Source organism: Watersipora subatra, chromosome 6 (genome assembly GCF_963576615.1).
Source record: "Watersipora subatra chromosome 6, tzWatSuba1.1, whole genome shotgun sequence".
Classification (NCBI taxonomy): domain Eukaryota; kingdom Metazoa; phylum Bryozoa; class Gymnolaemata; order Cheilostomatida; family Watersiporidae; genus Watersipora; species Watersipora subatra.
Genome location: NC_088713.1, coordinates 45,080,122 through 45,094,527, shown reverse-complemented (window position 1 = coordinate 45,094,527; position 14,406 = coordinate 45,080,122). Strand labels below are relative to the sequence as shown.

The following is a 14,406-nucleotide window of genomic DNA, read 5'->3' as shown; positions in this document are numbered from 1 at the left end:
AATTTGTGATTGTTTTTGGTTTTTGAGGTGATCTGACTGCCAGGATGTTTTGAGGCTTAAAACTGACAAAACTTGATCACAGTTAAATCGCTCAGAAGAAAAAGACTTTTCCAAAAATTGTGTCAATAGTCGCACTTCCTGTTTGTCATTCTTGGTATTGATATTGGCTATTGCATCAATTTTAATATTGAAACATCCTGGCAGTCGTATTACCTAAAACAACAACAAAAATCTATAATGTTAGAAAATTTTTTATTATTTCTCATAAAAAATTTTTTATATCTTTTTTATATTTTTTAAATCTTTTTTTAGTAAATCAATTAATTTTTTTTATTAATCTTTTCTTTTAAATTTTGACATTAGTGACTTATTAGCCCAAAAAGCTGAGTTGCAGCAGCAAAGATAGTCTAGCAGTGGTAATGGTACTTTAGTAATGCTTTGCTCGTCTGCAAATATATAATAGAGTTCGTTTTTTTCAGCTGGTAGGTAGAATTCTTTTTGTAGTCCAGGTACACAGTCTATAGGTTTGAACTGTCACCAAACGGTAGGTGAGATATGCAATGTTCTAGGTGACATTGCTAGTAGATACAGCTATGCAGTGCCTAGATATGCTAAGGTAAGTGTGATTATATAGAGCTGTGTAAAAGTTGTAAGTGTATTGAGACACTTACAGTGGTGATCGTAGTTATTGGATCACCTAAAATAAACACATCATTTGTTATTAATTCACTGTTTGTTAAGTATTAACCAGATGTGCAATGGTATTACGCATTTTGGATAAAAGCTAAGAATGATCTACACATAAATATCTAATATCAACATATATTGGCTTGTTTATTCTGGTTATGGTGTAACATAGCAGTATCTCCACATTATGACAAATAATCTAATAAAAAACTAAGTTTATATCCGTAACGGTTGACAAAATTGGCCAAACTTATTAAGGCTTTTTAACATACATATATTCCCATACATACATCTATTTACATACATATATCTATTTAGCCATTACATGCTAATGATTTCACATTTACATTTAGACACTTTGAGAGTTTTATTTTTCCTCCTGATTTATTTCAACGAAACACTTTTTTCATGATATGAAATTTGAAAGTTACAGTTGTTTGAAGAAGTTTGAAAACCTTTACAGTTGTTTTATTTTTTCTCTTAATTCATTTGAATTTAGACTATTTAAGACAGTTTAAACTATTTAAACTGCACAAAAACACTTCTCATGATATCAAGTTTAAAAGTTAGAGTGGTAAATGTTGTATATGTTAAATAAAAGTAAATTTTCTGTACAAAGACTTTTTATTACTTGGGCGATGCTGGGCATTCAACTAGTATAAATATAAGGGAGTAAATTGGTAGCCTTGGGAGTATTAGTAACATCTCAATATTTAGTTGGCCAGCGCCTATCGTCAATCGCAGGATACGATAGAATGAGTGCATAATAATTTGATTATATTTGTCTAGAGTAACCCTTAGTAGCAGACGGAGTGTCTATAAAAATTACTTCTCAAATATCTATTAATAGTACGTATGGTCTGAGATAATAAAGTGAGTTTGTGCCAAAAATGACAAAGAACTCAAAAGATTATTCGGTGGTCCCATAATTACGATGACCGCTTATCAAACTGTTAGACCGATATGTCATTTCGTTGGCAGAGGAAACAGAGTCCGAGTCTGCGACTGAGGATTACTGCACTCAGACCACCCAAGAAGATTCCACACACTCTCACAGCACTGGTTAGTAGACATTTATTTGACTATGCATTCTCCATGTTTAGCATAGTTATCTTGGTAACAGAGAGCTTTGGCATCAGATAACTGGTTATTTTTATTTTGATATTTTTAATATGTTAATATTGCTTTTGCTCGTCTTTCCATTTGTGTAACTGGTTTCAAAATTTTGCGCAAACTATGCCCAGCATATTTGTATTTATCTTTCCAAAGATATGAAAAACATTGTTTTCCACTTCGGGACACCAACATACTACATATATTATATGTTTCAGCTTATAAACTTTCTGTTGCTACGATGTTGAATTTACTATCCCTACTCCTCCACAATACTATTAGACTAACAACTATCCTGACTCCTCCACACTACTACAGTATTAGATTACCAACTTTTAAGACACCTTTTTTCAACACGCTCAATAAATCCTAATTTCTGTCTTCTCATTTTTGTTTTAGCGTGTAACGATGTAACGAAAAACATCATTTTGTTGATGAAACTAATGTCAATAAAAAGTTATACATACAATATAAATCGCGGCAAGCCAATCACAAAAGATCGGGTTAATGGTCTGTCAACCTCTTGATGCTTTTAATAAGGAATGATTTGATTGGACTTTCTCTTTTGATGTTTTTAACTTTTTCATTCTTTCATAGCATTATCTTTTTTTGATTAAATATTAAAAAAATTCTATAAAACTTTTGCAAAAATTGTATGTTCTTACGCGCCCATTTTATCTAAACTGACATTAAATTTTTTTATAAACATACTCGCCTGTGTGTTGAGAGAGTATGACTAGTCAAGTGGTCAATGTAAGGTGTGAAATCATTCATGGGAAAGACAACTACACTTAAATTTGGAGTAATGTACTCGTGAGCAATTTGTATTCATTCCAACGATCAATAAAAGATCAAAGACAGTTGATGTCAGTCAAAATTCGGCTAATCTCATTTACTTTAGCTGTCAATTGTTAGAGATTCTAAGAATGTTATGATAGCTGTAGATCTTGTTATGTTGCTATGGCAATAATATAAAGCATTTTGAAGTGCAGCCATGCTTCACGTGAAACTGTTTCGACTTGTAATGAAACCAAGCAATGTTTAATACTTTATGTTCAGCTTGAAATATAAATATAGAAGCAGATAGCTCCTCTTTTCCTATCTGGGCTCATGAGCCATGGCCCTTGTCTGCTATGAGATTATATCATTTGACTCTTTCGCTACCGTAAGCTGATGCATCGGCTTTTATGGTAATAGAAGTACAGACCGTAAGCCGATGTATCGGCTTATTAATAGGGTTTCAATTTTTTTTCCATTACGAAGCCCACACATTAGCTAGACCAATCAAAGTTTGTCTCCCACAAAACAACCATGTTGCCAATCACGTGCAACCAATCGAAAATCGTTTTGCTCTGCAATTCCATTTCTAATTATTTTTTAAAATGGGAAAACTAAATAGCTATTGTCATTGCAGTCAGAGACACACTGCGTTCGTGCAACGCAAAGAAAGCGTCAGAAATTTTGCAAGAGTGGGATTCACTAAATAATTTTGTACTTACATTGTAAAGAATTTTGTTCTGAATAAGATGCATTTTACAGTAAAACAATATCTGTGTTGATTCTCGAGATATTGCTTAAATATGGGCGGCATATCGATTTTTTGAAAATCCGTCCGAATTGATTTGGTCAAAAATACGAATTTAATGCAGTAGTGAAAGAGTTAAGAACACAACACTTTGCAACGGGTGGGTTAAATCTTGATTGGAAGATGAAAAGTTGTCGCTCCTTCAAAATTGTGAAAGCTTTTGTCATACTTCTTTTAAAGATGAACATACAGAAATACTTACACTTACTTATCAGTGGATTCACCAATAAATCAAAAATAGATCAATAAATCATTAAGATGATCATACTTTTGATCATGACCATTGATAAATTGATTAATTGAGCATGTCAATTGCATCCTGTGGAAGGTGTGTATGGCGGATAGCCTCAGGTTCTATAATTTACGATTGGTTTTGATGTTAGAGGTTGATCTGACTGTTGGGATGTTTCAAGATTAAAGTTGACAAAACTTTATTGCGATTGAAACTCTCAGAAGAAAATTATTGCTGAAATTACGTAACTAGTTTGTCTCGCACTTTATTGATGTCGGCCATTTGGTTCAAGTTGCAGCGGTAGAAATCTATAATGTCAGTGTCTTTGCTGAAGCGATAAGTACTATAGACATCATAATCGCACTTTCACTTGAATCTAAGCGCGCCAAGCAAGGATCTCAGTCAATGTATTATATCTCTGGACTGTGTAGGTCTACAAAGTGAGAAATTGCATCAAATTGAAGCTTGTTGTCTTAGCTTTATATTTTTATTATTTTTTGCATTTCGTCAGTGGTGTAAGCTGACCTTTAAGACAAGGTGTGAGTGAACTTGGACTTTTCAATATCCTCACACAAGGTGTTTAGATATGTATTTATATCTGTACACAGTAACAAGTGATGATGAGCCCTCAGAGGCGGAGAGTGAGTTAAGCAGCCTTGATCTGAGGATACGGGCAGCACTGTCTCGTCCCAACAAAGTCGTCGCTGCTTATACGAAACCTCAGGTTAAATCACCAAAGGAAATTATCAAACCATTGTCTAAAGTAAGTAGTGCCCTCACTGAAGCAGAATTTGGAATAGAAACTCTAACTAAACAACAGTCTTGTTGTAGATTCCCTTTTACCATACCAAAGTGGCCTTTTACTAAGTTTTACATTACCATAAGGCTACTGAATTTGGCACTAGTCCAAACATCTCGTGCCAGCCTTTTATAAATAGCATAGGATGAGTAATTTACATAGATATATAAACCTAGATTGGCCAATTATAACTATTCCCATCGGTTGCCTTGTCAGACTTAAATAGCTTGACGTAACGTCATTGTATTGTACCTCATGCTTGACTGCACTGTTGATAACAATGGAGCTCATCAGGAGAATGTGACAAAATTACATTTATTTTCACATAAAAACCTTCTTGGATACATAATCCAATAAACTAAAGCAATTATGTGATAAAATCTGATAACCACCATAGATTAAAACTAAAAAAGCTATGAATTGTTGCACACAAATCATGAGCCATCAGGGCTTTATTTGCCACCCTCTCCTATCCCCATTCTCTCTTTTCCCCTTCTCCAAAGAAGAAGTGAGAAGGGAAAAAGAGAGAAGGGGGAAAGGAGGGGGGCAAATAGCTCACCCACTCAAAGAGCCAGACCCTGGCTAGGTAAATAGACTAATATCTTGCTGAACTAAACATGACTAAATATGATGAGTATGCAAGTATGTCTTAAGTCAAAAATGAGACAGAATGATTATTTTACAGCTGGCTATGTAGCTGGCTAGGTCACCAAAGCTGAAGTGTAATGATTGTTTCACTAGCATCGTGGATGTTACCAACTATGATGTAAACCAAGCAACGAATTCCCTAATCACAGTTAAGAATCGTGGTGGCTTGACTTTGTCTTCGTCTGTGGTGACTGAGGTTTGCAACCATGGCTAGAAAGCGATAAGAGTGTTGCTTAGTAGTGCTGGATTGGTGAAAAACTTTCCCAAGTTAGCACTAATTGCCACCATGGAGAAGTTGCTGAGATTCAACATCATGCTATTGTTTAAGTGTAATCATCAAGCTAGTAGCCTAGCTTGTGAGATAGCAAAGAGATATATTTCGATTAGGGCGCATTATGAAGCTAAGAATAGAGCTGGCACTGGTAGCTCGTCTGGTCTTGACCCACCGGGTCAGAGGTGCCCGGGTCGGGCCACCTGACCCTTGGGTCTTCCTATACAAAGACACAGGTAGGTTTATGGCTAAACAACAGCAGTTGTATATTGCTTTTTAAGTGCGATTGAAATTGAGTCGCATATAATCCTAGAGCGGAAGGACCAGGCGAAATAAAACAAGGTGAGTCAAGACTATATTTTTACGTCTGCGACAATAGTCTTTAGACTATAGGTTTCACAACGTTTTTCGGCAAGAAATAATCAACATGTCGGTGGTCTGGGGAGTTCATGAAGAAGCCAGTCACGAAAGGAAAATACCAAGTTATTTGTACAATATGCAAAAGCAAGTTAAAGGTTGACTTGCAACAAAATTCACATTACAGTTATTTGGTAACATAAGATTCACCATGTCTTACTCTGTTGTGTTGTAGGTGTGAAATATATGGGAATGTGATTACAAGCTCTTAAAAGGTAAAAAACGAACAGTTAATCGCAGCCACACGAGACTGCCGTAGTTTGGATTCGCTTTCCAAAACGGCTCAAATGGGCTGTAGTTGTTACAGAATGGTTTCTGTTTACACTTTCATGCAACCTCATTCGTCGAAATATTTTCACAAATACACTTCATGCATTCAATAAAACCATGTTAATTGTTCTTACGCGTCTGTTTTATCGTCATTGTAATGCTGTCACTTTTAGCACTGATATCTTATAACATACCGTAAAAAATCGTTAAACTTTTTAACCTTAGCTCGAAGGAGTACATATCATTGTCTAATAATTATGACGAGCCTGTTGGTCACCTGTGATAATCGAAAAGTGCTGCAAAAATTATTTTCGAAGTATTGGGTCACGTGATCAGATTACGACTTGACGATTGCATAATGCCAAAACAAAACTGTAAAGTAGCGAGCATCTATATTTGATGCGGGGTCTTTGGTAAAACCCGAAGTGTTTGTCATAAACTAGTGCTACGATAAGTTTTATATTGAGCTTTTTATTCGCTTTTCAATTCACGTGAGAACATCGCGTGACAAGACGATAACCAAACTGTAATGACTACGTCAGATAAATAAAGAGATTCCAATCTACAGCGGCTTTTCGTTTTTGAGCTTTTAAGAGCTTGTAATCACATTTCTACATATTTGGCACCTACAACACAACAGAGTAAGACATGGTGAATCTTTTGATACCAAATAACTGTAATGTGAATTTTGTTGCAAGTCAACCTTTAAGCTACAAAGAAGGGTCCACCTCAATACTATTGAGGCATTTACAACGAGGGCATCCTGAGGAAGTTAAAAGCGCGTCTAAGAACCTTTAATCCAGCAAATTTATTTTATTTTTAGTTTCTTTCACTAATACCAGAGGTTTTAGGGAAGTGATGGATTTTTGCTTTCCACTATGCTGGATTATCTTTTTCTATATTTGTAAAGTATTTCTTAACTAATCTCTTGTTGATTATAGTAGCAGTTGAAAATAAAATCTGTAATAAAAACACTAGCCAAATCATGCCGTTAATCTATCACCTATTGAATAGCATTGATCCACCAATGTATAGCCGTAAATTGTAGATTGCATCTATAAACCAAGCCACAAAATATAATGATGGGTGTGATAATGGTTTCTTTTATCTTAGTTTATCGATGTAACAACATTAGGCTTTAATAGAACTATCTCTTAACCTTAAACGAATAAAAAATTGCGCGCCGTGCTGACCCGGTCCGACTTGATCTTGGCCCTCATTGCTGACCCTGAGTCTGGTTCATCCCTGCATTCCTTGATCTCGTTCCAGCTCTAGCTAAAAAAGCCATTGATTCCATTTCCCTGATCAGATCAAAACTTCACAGGCTCATCATATTTAGTCATGTTTAGTTCAGCATGATATTAGTTTATTCACCTAGCCAGGGTCTGGCGCTTCGGGTGGGTGGGCTATTTGCCCCCTCTCCTTTCCCCCTTCTCTCTTTTCCCCTTCTCACTTCTTTTTTAGAGAAGGGGAAAAGAGAGAATGGGGATAGGAGAGGGTGGCAAATAAAGCCCTGATGGCTCATGATTTGTGTTCAACATTTCATAGCTTTTATACTTCTAATCTATGGTGGTTATCAGATATTATCACAGAATCGCTTTGGTTTACTGGAGTATGTATCCGAGAAGGTTTTAACGTGAAAATAAATGTGATTTTGTCAACTTCTCCTCATTAGCTCCATTATTAATAACAGTGCAGTCAAGCATGAGGTACAATACAATGACGTTACGTCGTGCTATTTAAGTCTGACAGGCTTTTTCCCTATTGGCCATTCTAGGTTTATATATCTATGGCAATTTACTAACTTTCCAGGGGTAGTGTAGTGACACCTGGGTGAGCCAGTGCGGAAGGGCTATGCTGTGCTGACAAGCAGATATGTTTCCATCGGGGGCTGTAGTAGAGTTATTGTTGTGTGATGCCGGGTATGCGAAGACCTATGCACACGCACAAGTGTGATGCCATTGGTCGCTAAGGCCGGCTCGTGGCACGGAGAAGACGTTTCGCACGGGTGTTTTACTTCCAAACAGTGACAATGAATCACGACAGAATGAGAGATACTCGGCTGTTTCCATGATTGCAGCACCGTATGGGAGTGTGTCACTGTACTATTGCCATATAAAAACTTAGTATCTGTTTGTTTTGAATCTTCAGTCCATTGTCTGACTTCTTTGTCTTGCAGCATAAATAAATTAACAAAAGTAAAATATAAAATAAATAAAAATGAAAATTTTTTTTTCTAGTAGGTGCTTAACTGAAGAGCTTATTTATACAGAAAGTTGAATTGCGTTTCATTAGTGATCCTGTGGCTCAGAGTTTTTTAATTTTATTTACCTTCAGTACATTCAAAATGTCTGGAAGCCTTTTCTTAACCATAGCGCATTTGTTTTATTAAAATAAAACCACACTCTTTTATACAAGAACAACATTGAATTAGAAATTTTTTTGTAATTTTGTATAGTATAGAGGTAACGCTAATGCTATATGTTGGTGGTGGCTGGTATGATTTTACCATTTAGTTATTGTGTAATTTGAAAAATAGGGTTTTCGAAGAAAACAATTGGACTTAGAGTGCATCGTTTCCAAATTTGATGTTTGGAGCAGCAAGATTACACAACTTCGGCTGTTGTTAGATTTTTCTGATGTCTGTAAATAAAAGCTTTACATAAACTTTCGCATTCCTAAAATATAGTAGCATTCCCTACAACGTAAATAATCCATTCTGAGAACGTTTACGTTATAGGGATTTTACGTTGAATCACATGTAAAATACGTGTAAATAGCTTAACCCAGTTCAAGATCTTCCCCAAACTCATCCATTTTGGCCCTTGAACATGAAAAAAATTTAACTTTGTTATTTAATGACGGTACAAGCAACTGTGGTACTATTGGTTGGCATCGACAACATTTTCCTTTTTGTCTCATCAATTTCACTTGGTGTGGTACCCATGATGTTAAGTTGAGGGGGTACGTTAAGTTGAGGGGGTACTTTAAGTTGAGGGGGTACCTTAAGTTGAGGGGGTACTTTAAGTTGAGGGGGTACGTTAAGTTGAGGGTGGTTACATTAAGTTGAGGGGATACGTTAAGTTGAGGGGGGTACATTAAGTTGAGGGGGTACATTAAGTTGAAGGGGGTACATTAAGTTGAGGGGGTACATTAAGTTTAAGGGGCACATTAAGTTGAGGGGGTACGTTAATTTGAGGGGGTACATTAAGTTGAGGGGGTACGTTAAGTTGAGGGGGCACGTTAAGTTGAGGGGGCACGTTAATTTGAGAGGAGCGAAGGCCTTCAATGCCAATTTAAATAGATTTTTTTCCTTTTTTTTCTACAGCAAAGTTTATACCACAAAGAACAAAATGAAATAATATTGTATATGCCTAAAAATGAGCAAAAAAATTTTATATTATAGAGACCCCGATGCGTCGTTTTCTCTATTAAATATAACACAGACAAACAATACTTTTAAGGCCTACTCTGGGCTCTGGTGATTCAAATCGAATTTTAGAACTTGGCACGGACTCGATGCTTTATTTTATATTGAATTTTTTTTAAGTAATAATATGAAGTAAAACTATACATAAAATCTTTACGTTAAATAGAATATATTTAAAAACAAGTTTATGTTATAGGAGTGTTTACTGCACAATACTTGCAACGTGAGACTTCCCAGTATCAATGAGGTTGTTTACTTATTCATGTTTTTCGGTTTTTTATTATGCCTGTTTTGTAGGTTTCTCGCACTTTAACATTTGAGGAGAGAGGAGATGGCCACAGTGTTATTAACACTTACCTTAGGAAGCTGCAGGCTGATCGAGAGGCCATATCTTCACCTGGGTCTAGCCGTAGTACTCCAAGTACTTGCGCTATAACCACCTGTGTAGCAGTGCCTGTCAAGAGCACATCTGTGTTCACTATGACAGTACCTACTCTTACCACCCTGTCATCCACTGGAATTCAAACTGACACTCCTCATACCACACACGTGGAAACATTGATATCAGCCAAGGAAAACAGTTTTCAGCCAGCCGTAGCCGGTGCCATTCATGAGCAGGTGCCATCTAGAACAACTGCCACTCCACATCGTTCCAGCCCATTAGCCGCTCAGATGAGGGCACCTGATGTGGTGTCACTATCCTCCACGCAACACCCCCAAACCAGGAATCTACAAGTGCCAACACTGGAATCTACTTATACCACCATTGCCAGCAGCCAATCAAGTTATAGTCATCCTGCATTCGGCCAATCACGACCGCCTCCTGCTTACACATCAAACAGTAGGGCTGGAACCACAGCGCAAGATCGCAGGTGTGTTTCTTAACGATAAATAAGTGAGTTCGATGTAGGCGATATCGACCTGCCTATCTACCTTATATTCAGTTGTAGGTAATATAGGTCTACCTACTTGCAAGCTTCACTAGTAAAACTATAAAACAGTCAGAAGGTCAGCATTGGTCAGCATTGTTTCTGTTACCATGAGACGACATCGAAATATTCCAGATAGTGAAGTATTTTATACTGAACCAATCATTTTAAACACAATGTCCATCCATATATCCACCCCACTCTTCATTTAAATTGCTATTAAAAATGCAAGCAAATGTATAATTAGTTTATGGTTTGAATTGGTTAGCCCTGCACCAAGTTATGAATGTACTAATTGTCTTTAGACGAGTGGCTTTTTAGGGGCTAATTAGTATCACACTGTACTCAAGATGATGTTGGTAGTACAGGATCAACTGGTAGTACAGGATCAACTGGTAGTACAGGATCAACTGGTAGTACAGGATCAACTGGTAGTACAGGATCAACTGGTAGTACAGGATCAACTGGTAGTACAGGATCAACTGGTAGTACAGGATCAACTGGTAGTACAGGATCAACTGGTAGTACAGGATCAACTGGTAGTACAGGATCAACTGGTAGTACAGGATCAACTGGTAGTACAGGATCAACTGGGAGACTGAGTTGTTTTAAAATTTAATAGTTTGAAAAAAAATCATATTTTGTTGGTCTCAAAACCCAACAGTTATCTTGAGGTGTTCTTGGATTCAGTACATGTCGGGTGTATGCTTCCATATTCGTTTTCATAGCCAAGCCCCCTACGACTGATGAGGGAAAGCTTGTACGCCCCTTTGCTTTGAATGAAACAAAAAGGCTCAAACAATGAAAAACAGACATATCCGGAATATATGTAAACAATATGTTATTGGAAGGTCATTCTAAGAAGATTCTGACGTTTTCACACAGCAGAAACATCACAGGTGTCCTTTAGCGGGATATTGCCGAGGCCGAGCCGTTGTCTAAATGCGCAAAAACAACAAAGGTCCATCCAAATATCTCACCAATCCGATGAGCACCACACACAAAAACTAAACCAATCGACGAGACCACCCATCATGTAAAAATATTCCAAGTTTCAAGTCATGTCTTGTACAACTCACCTTATGGTTTCTTAAAACTTGTCTATAAGTCCTTATTAATTTGAAACTGTCCGATTGCTGTTTTCTAAATGGTCGCTGCTAGCCTAGCCTAGCGTCCTGCTTCAACACCTCAGTGACTATCGGAGCATCACTGAGTTCTCCCAAACGTTTCCCCGATAGTTACTGAGGTGCTGAAGCAGGACACTAGGCTAGGCAAGCAGCGACCATGTAGAAAACAGCAATCGGACAGTCTCAAATTAATAGGGACTTGGAGACAGGTTTTGAGAAACCATAAGGTGAGTTGTACAAGACATGACTTGAAACTTGGAATATTTTGACATGATGGGTAGTCCTTTCGATTGGTTTAGTTTTTGTATGTGGGTAGCCTACGGCCCGGCTTCGGCAATATCCCACTGAAGGACACCTCTGAGAAACGTATCAAAGAAGCTACTCACTTTATGATCTTTGATCTGCCTTTTCTGTTCTTGTAGCTCCTTGTGGGTAAATGAGTACAGCGGACCCTCGCCCTACAGTTTTAATTCGCTCCAGTATTGGCATCCTAAGATGAATATGTCGTGTAGAGGGGTTATAGATGCCCATAGTAATTATCTAATACGAACAACTCATAAATCATCAAAATTTTATATACGTACTCTACCTATTAAAAATTAGTAACAAAATAGTATGCTAACCTTAGTGACTATAGTTACCTACGGTAACTTCAGTATATGTAGTGGTTATGATCTGCAATAAAATATAATGATACAATGTAATATATGCAGTGCCTACCGTAGGGAGGTCTTACATTTGAGACAGACGTATAACATAAACGTTGAATTTACCGTAAATGAATTTAGTCTACTAAACCCATACTTAAAGCTAAGTTTTAGTATGTATTTTCATAACTAAACTTTAATTTTGTCATCGTCTAATATTTTATTACCGTTTAAAATTTTATCACTTGTCTGTTTGCGGTTTTGTTTTCACTATAACTTTTAATGAAACATGAATAATGCTGAGCTGAGAGAGAGTGAGCATCATATATGATTGAAAGAGATATATCTCTTTCAATCGCTGTGGGAGGGATTTTGGCGTATAGCATATCAGCATCATTGTTATTTTGAGATTTTGAGCACAGCGACTGCCAAATTTGAATGTTGAGAGAAATTTTTGTTGATCTCGTATGGCGAAAAAATTTCCTATGGCCGGGATGAAAAAACATCATGTTCCGCACAAGGCAAAAATCTGTATAACCGGGTAATTGTAATTCGAGTGTGCGCTGTATATACAAAACATCGCGAGTTTTTGTTAGCTGGACTAGTTGATAGGTTGCTGCTAGTTATAAAAAAAGTATTTTCACTTAGTTTTGTTTTACGTCCACTAATACACTTTCTTCATCTTTACATTAGATTCTTGCGACCCACGAACAACAAAAAACACCAGGGCTTTTCGATTAGTGGTGCGATCACCCCTAATCAAACAGTCCTGGCCTAGGTTGTGTTCGTGCAGGGTATGGGCATGGCATTCAGACTCCATTCGAACACTTCACAATTTGATGAGAATTATGGCAGTTTTATCTATTAATCGGGTACATGATAAGGCAAGTCTTAAGTCCTCTTCGGCAGTGGTTAAGGATATATCTTATATAATGTATCATTTATAATCGTCAATATCCATCGAATGTAATAACCGATCTCTTTTTGCTGTTTGGTAAACTCTGAAAATTGGATTCATCTATGGGTCATCCTCTGATCGATAGAATAGTCGCAATGCCAATAGCATCGATGTTCTTTAGTGGATAGCCTCAGGTTTCTGTATATTCTTAGGTCTCAGCGTCACTCATCATTTACCCCCATTCAGTGATAGCTCTTTTTAACACAAGGGCTATTTTTAGGCTATAGGAAATCATTATAAAACATACAAAAAATTTCATTATATGCTTTCTGATACAATCGCTTACCTGACATTATTGTCCTCACAGGATCTCTCCCGCTGGTTTGGAGTTGGCTCTGTCTACTGGTATCTCTATGCTAGAGGGCATTAATCAACAGCATGTGCAGCTGACGGATGTTGAGAGGACACGATTCTCTACCTTAGCGCAGCAGGAAACCGTGGCACTCGCTCAGATACTCAAGGGTAATAAGGATCGACAGGAGCAGCAGATGCTTGATCTCCGGTAAGGATTGGCTTTCTAACACCTTGAAATCTGGGCCTGCCATAATTTGGGGAATTGTCTTCTCCACTTGGTCCTACACTCGCTTAAACTCGACTTAGTTCTTTCACTTTGTTTTCCATTTTTCCAGTTTACATGGGATTATGTGATACATGTGAAGGCTGGTTCACACTAAACCGCCGTATGACGTCGGTTTCTTTTCTACCTTCATCGTTGATTATTTGAACTGTGAACCACTGGCATCAACAAAGCAACACGGACAAGTCGGTAAAGTTTGCAGCTGTCAAACTTTCCCAATATTTCGCCGATATATTAACGGCCGCCTTTCTAATGTGAACCATTTCGGCAATAGTAATTCGCGAATAGCGTGTTCTATTTGTTTCCGTTTATGATAGTTGCTGTGAGACTAGTATTTGATTTGAGCATGTGAAAACAAAGAGGTTTCTTCACGAAAATTTCAAAAAAAAATAATGATAACTCCACCTCACTGAGTATTTGCTGATGCTAACGCGGATGGGTTTGTGATAGTGTAAACATTGTTGTCAGCGGCCGAAGTATTGTGGCATCAATACTGAGATATGGCGATATATTGTGATCCAGCCTTTAAATGTCAAGTTGATTGGATTATTATTTCTTGAGATCTTGCCGAAATACCGAGGCCATTTCAGGTTGTTAAGGAAATTCAGGTCTAGTTGGGCTGCTCATTACAGCCTATGGGTGCTTTGACCATGGCATCAATAATATTACTCTTCTCCCTTCCTTCTACTCTACTATCAATAGCGGAGTAGCTAGAT

The 14,406-nt window shown here is 37.3% G+C and overlaps 1 protein-coding gene across 1 annotated transcript in view; it reads left to right on the top strand.

Moving 5' to 3' along the window:
- The window catches only part of LOC137398303 (centrosome-associated protein 350-like), an 87,836-nt gene that overhangs the window by 25,799 nt on the left and 47,631 nt on the right, over positions 1 to 14,406 (top strand). The window contains exons 15-18 of the mRNA XM_068084411.1: positions 1,669 to 1,749; positions 4,226 to 4,380; positions 9,750 to 10,324; positions 13,421 to 13,615. Of these exons, the coding sequence (XP_067940512.1) occupies positions 1,669 to 1,749; positions 4,226 to 4,380; positions 9,750 to 10,324; positions 13,421 to 13,615 (1,006 nt within the window). The remainder of the gene's footprint in view (positions 1 to 1,668; positions 1,750 to 4,225; positions 4,381 to 9,749; positions 10,325 to 13,420; positions 13,616 to 14,406) is intronic.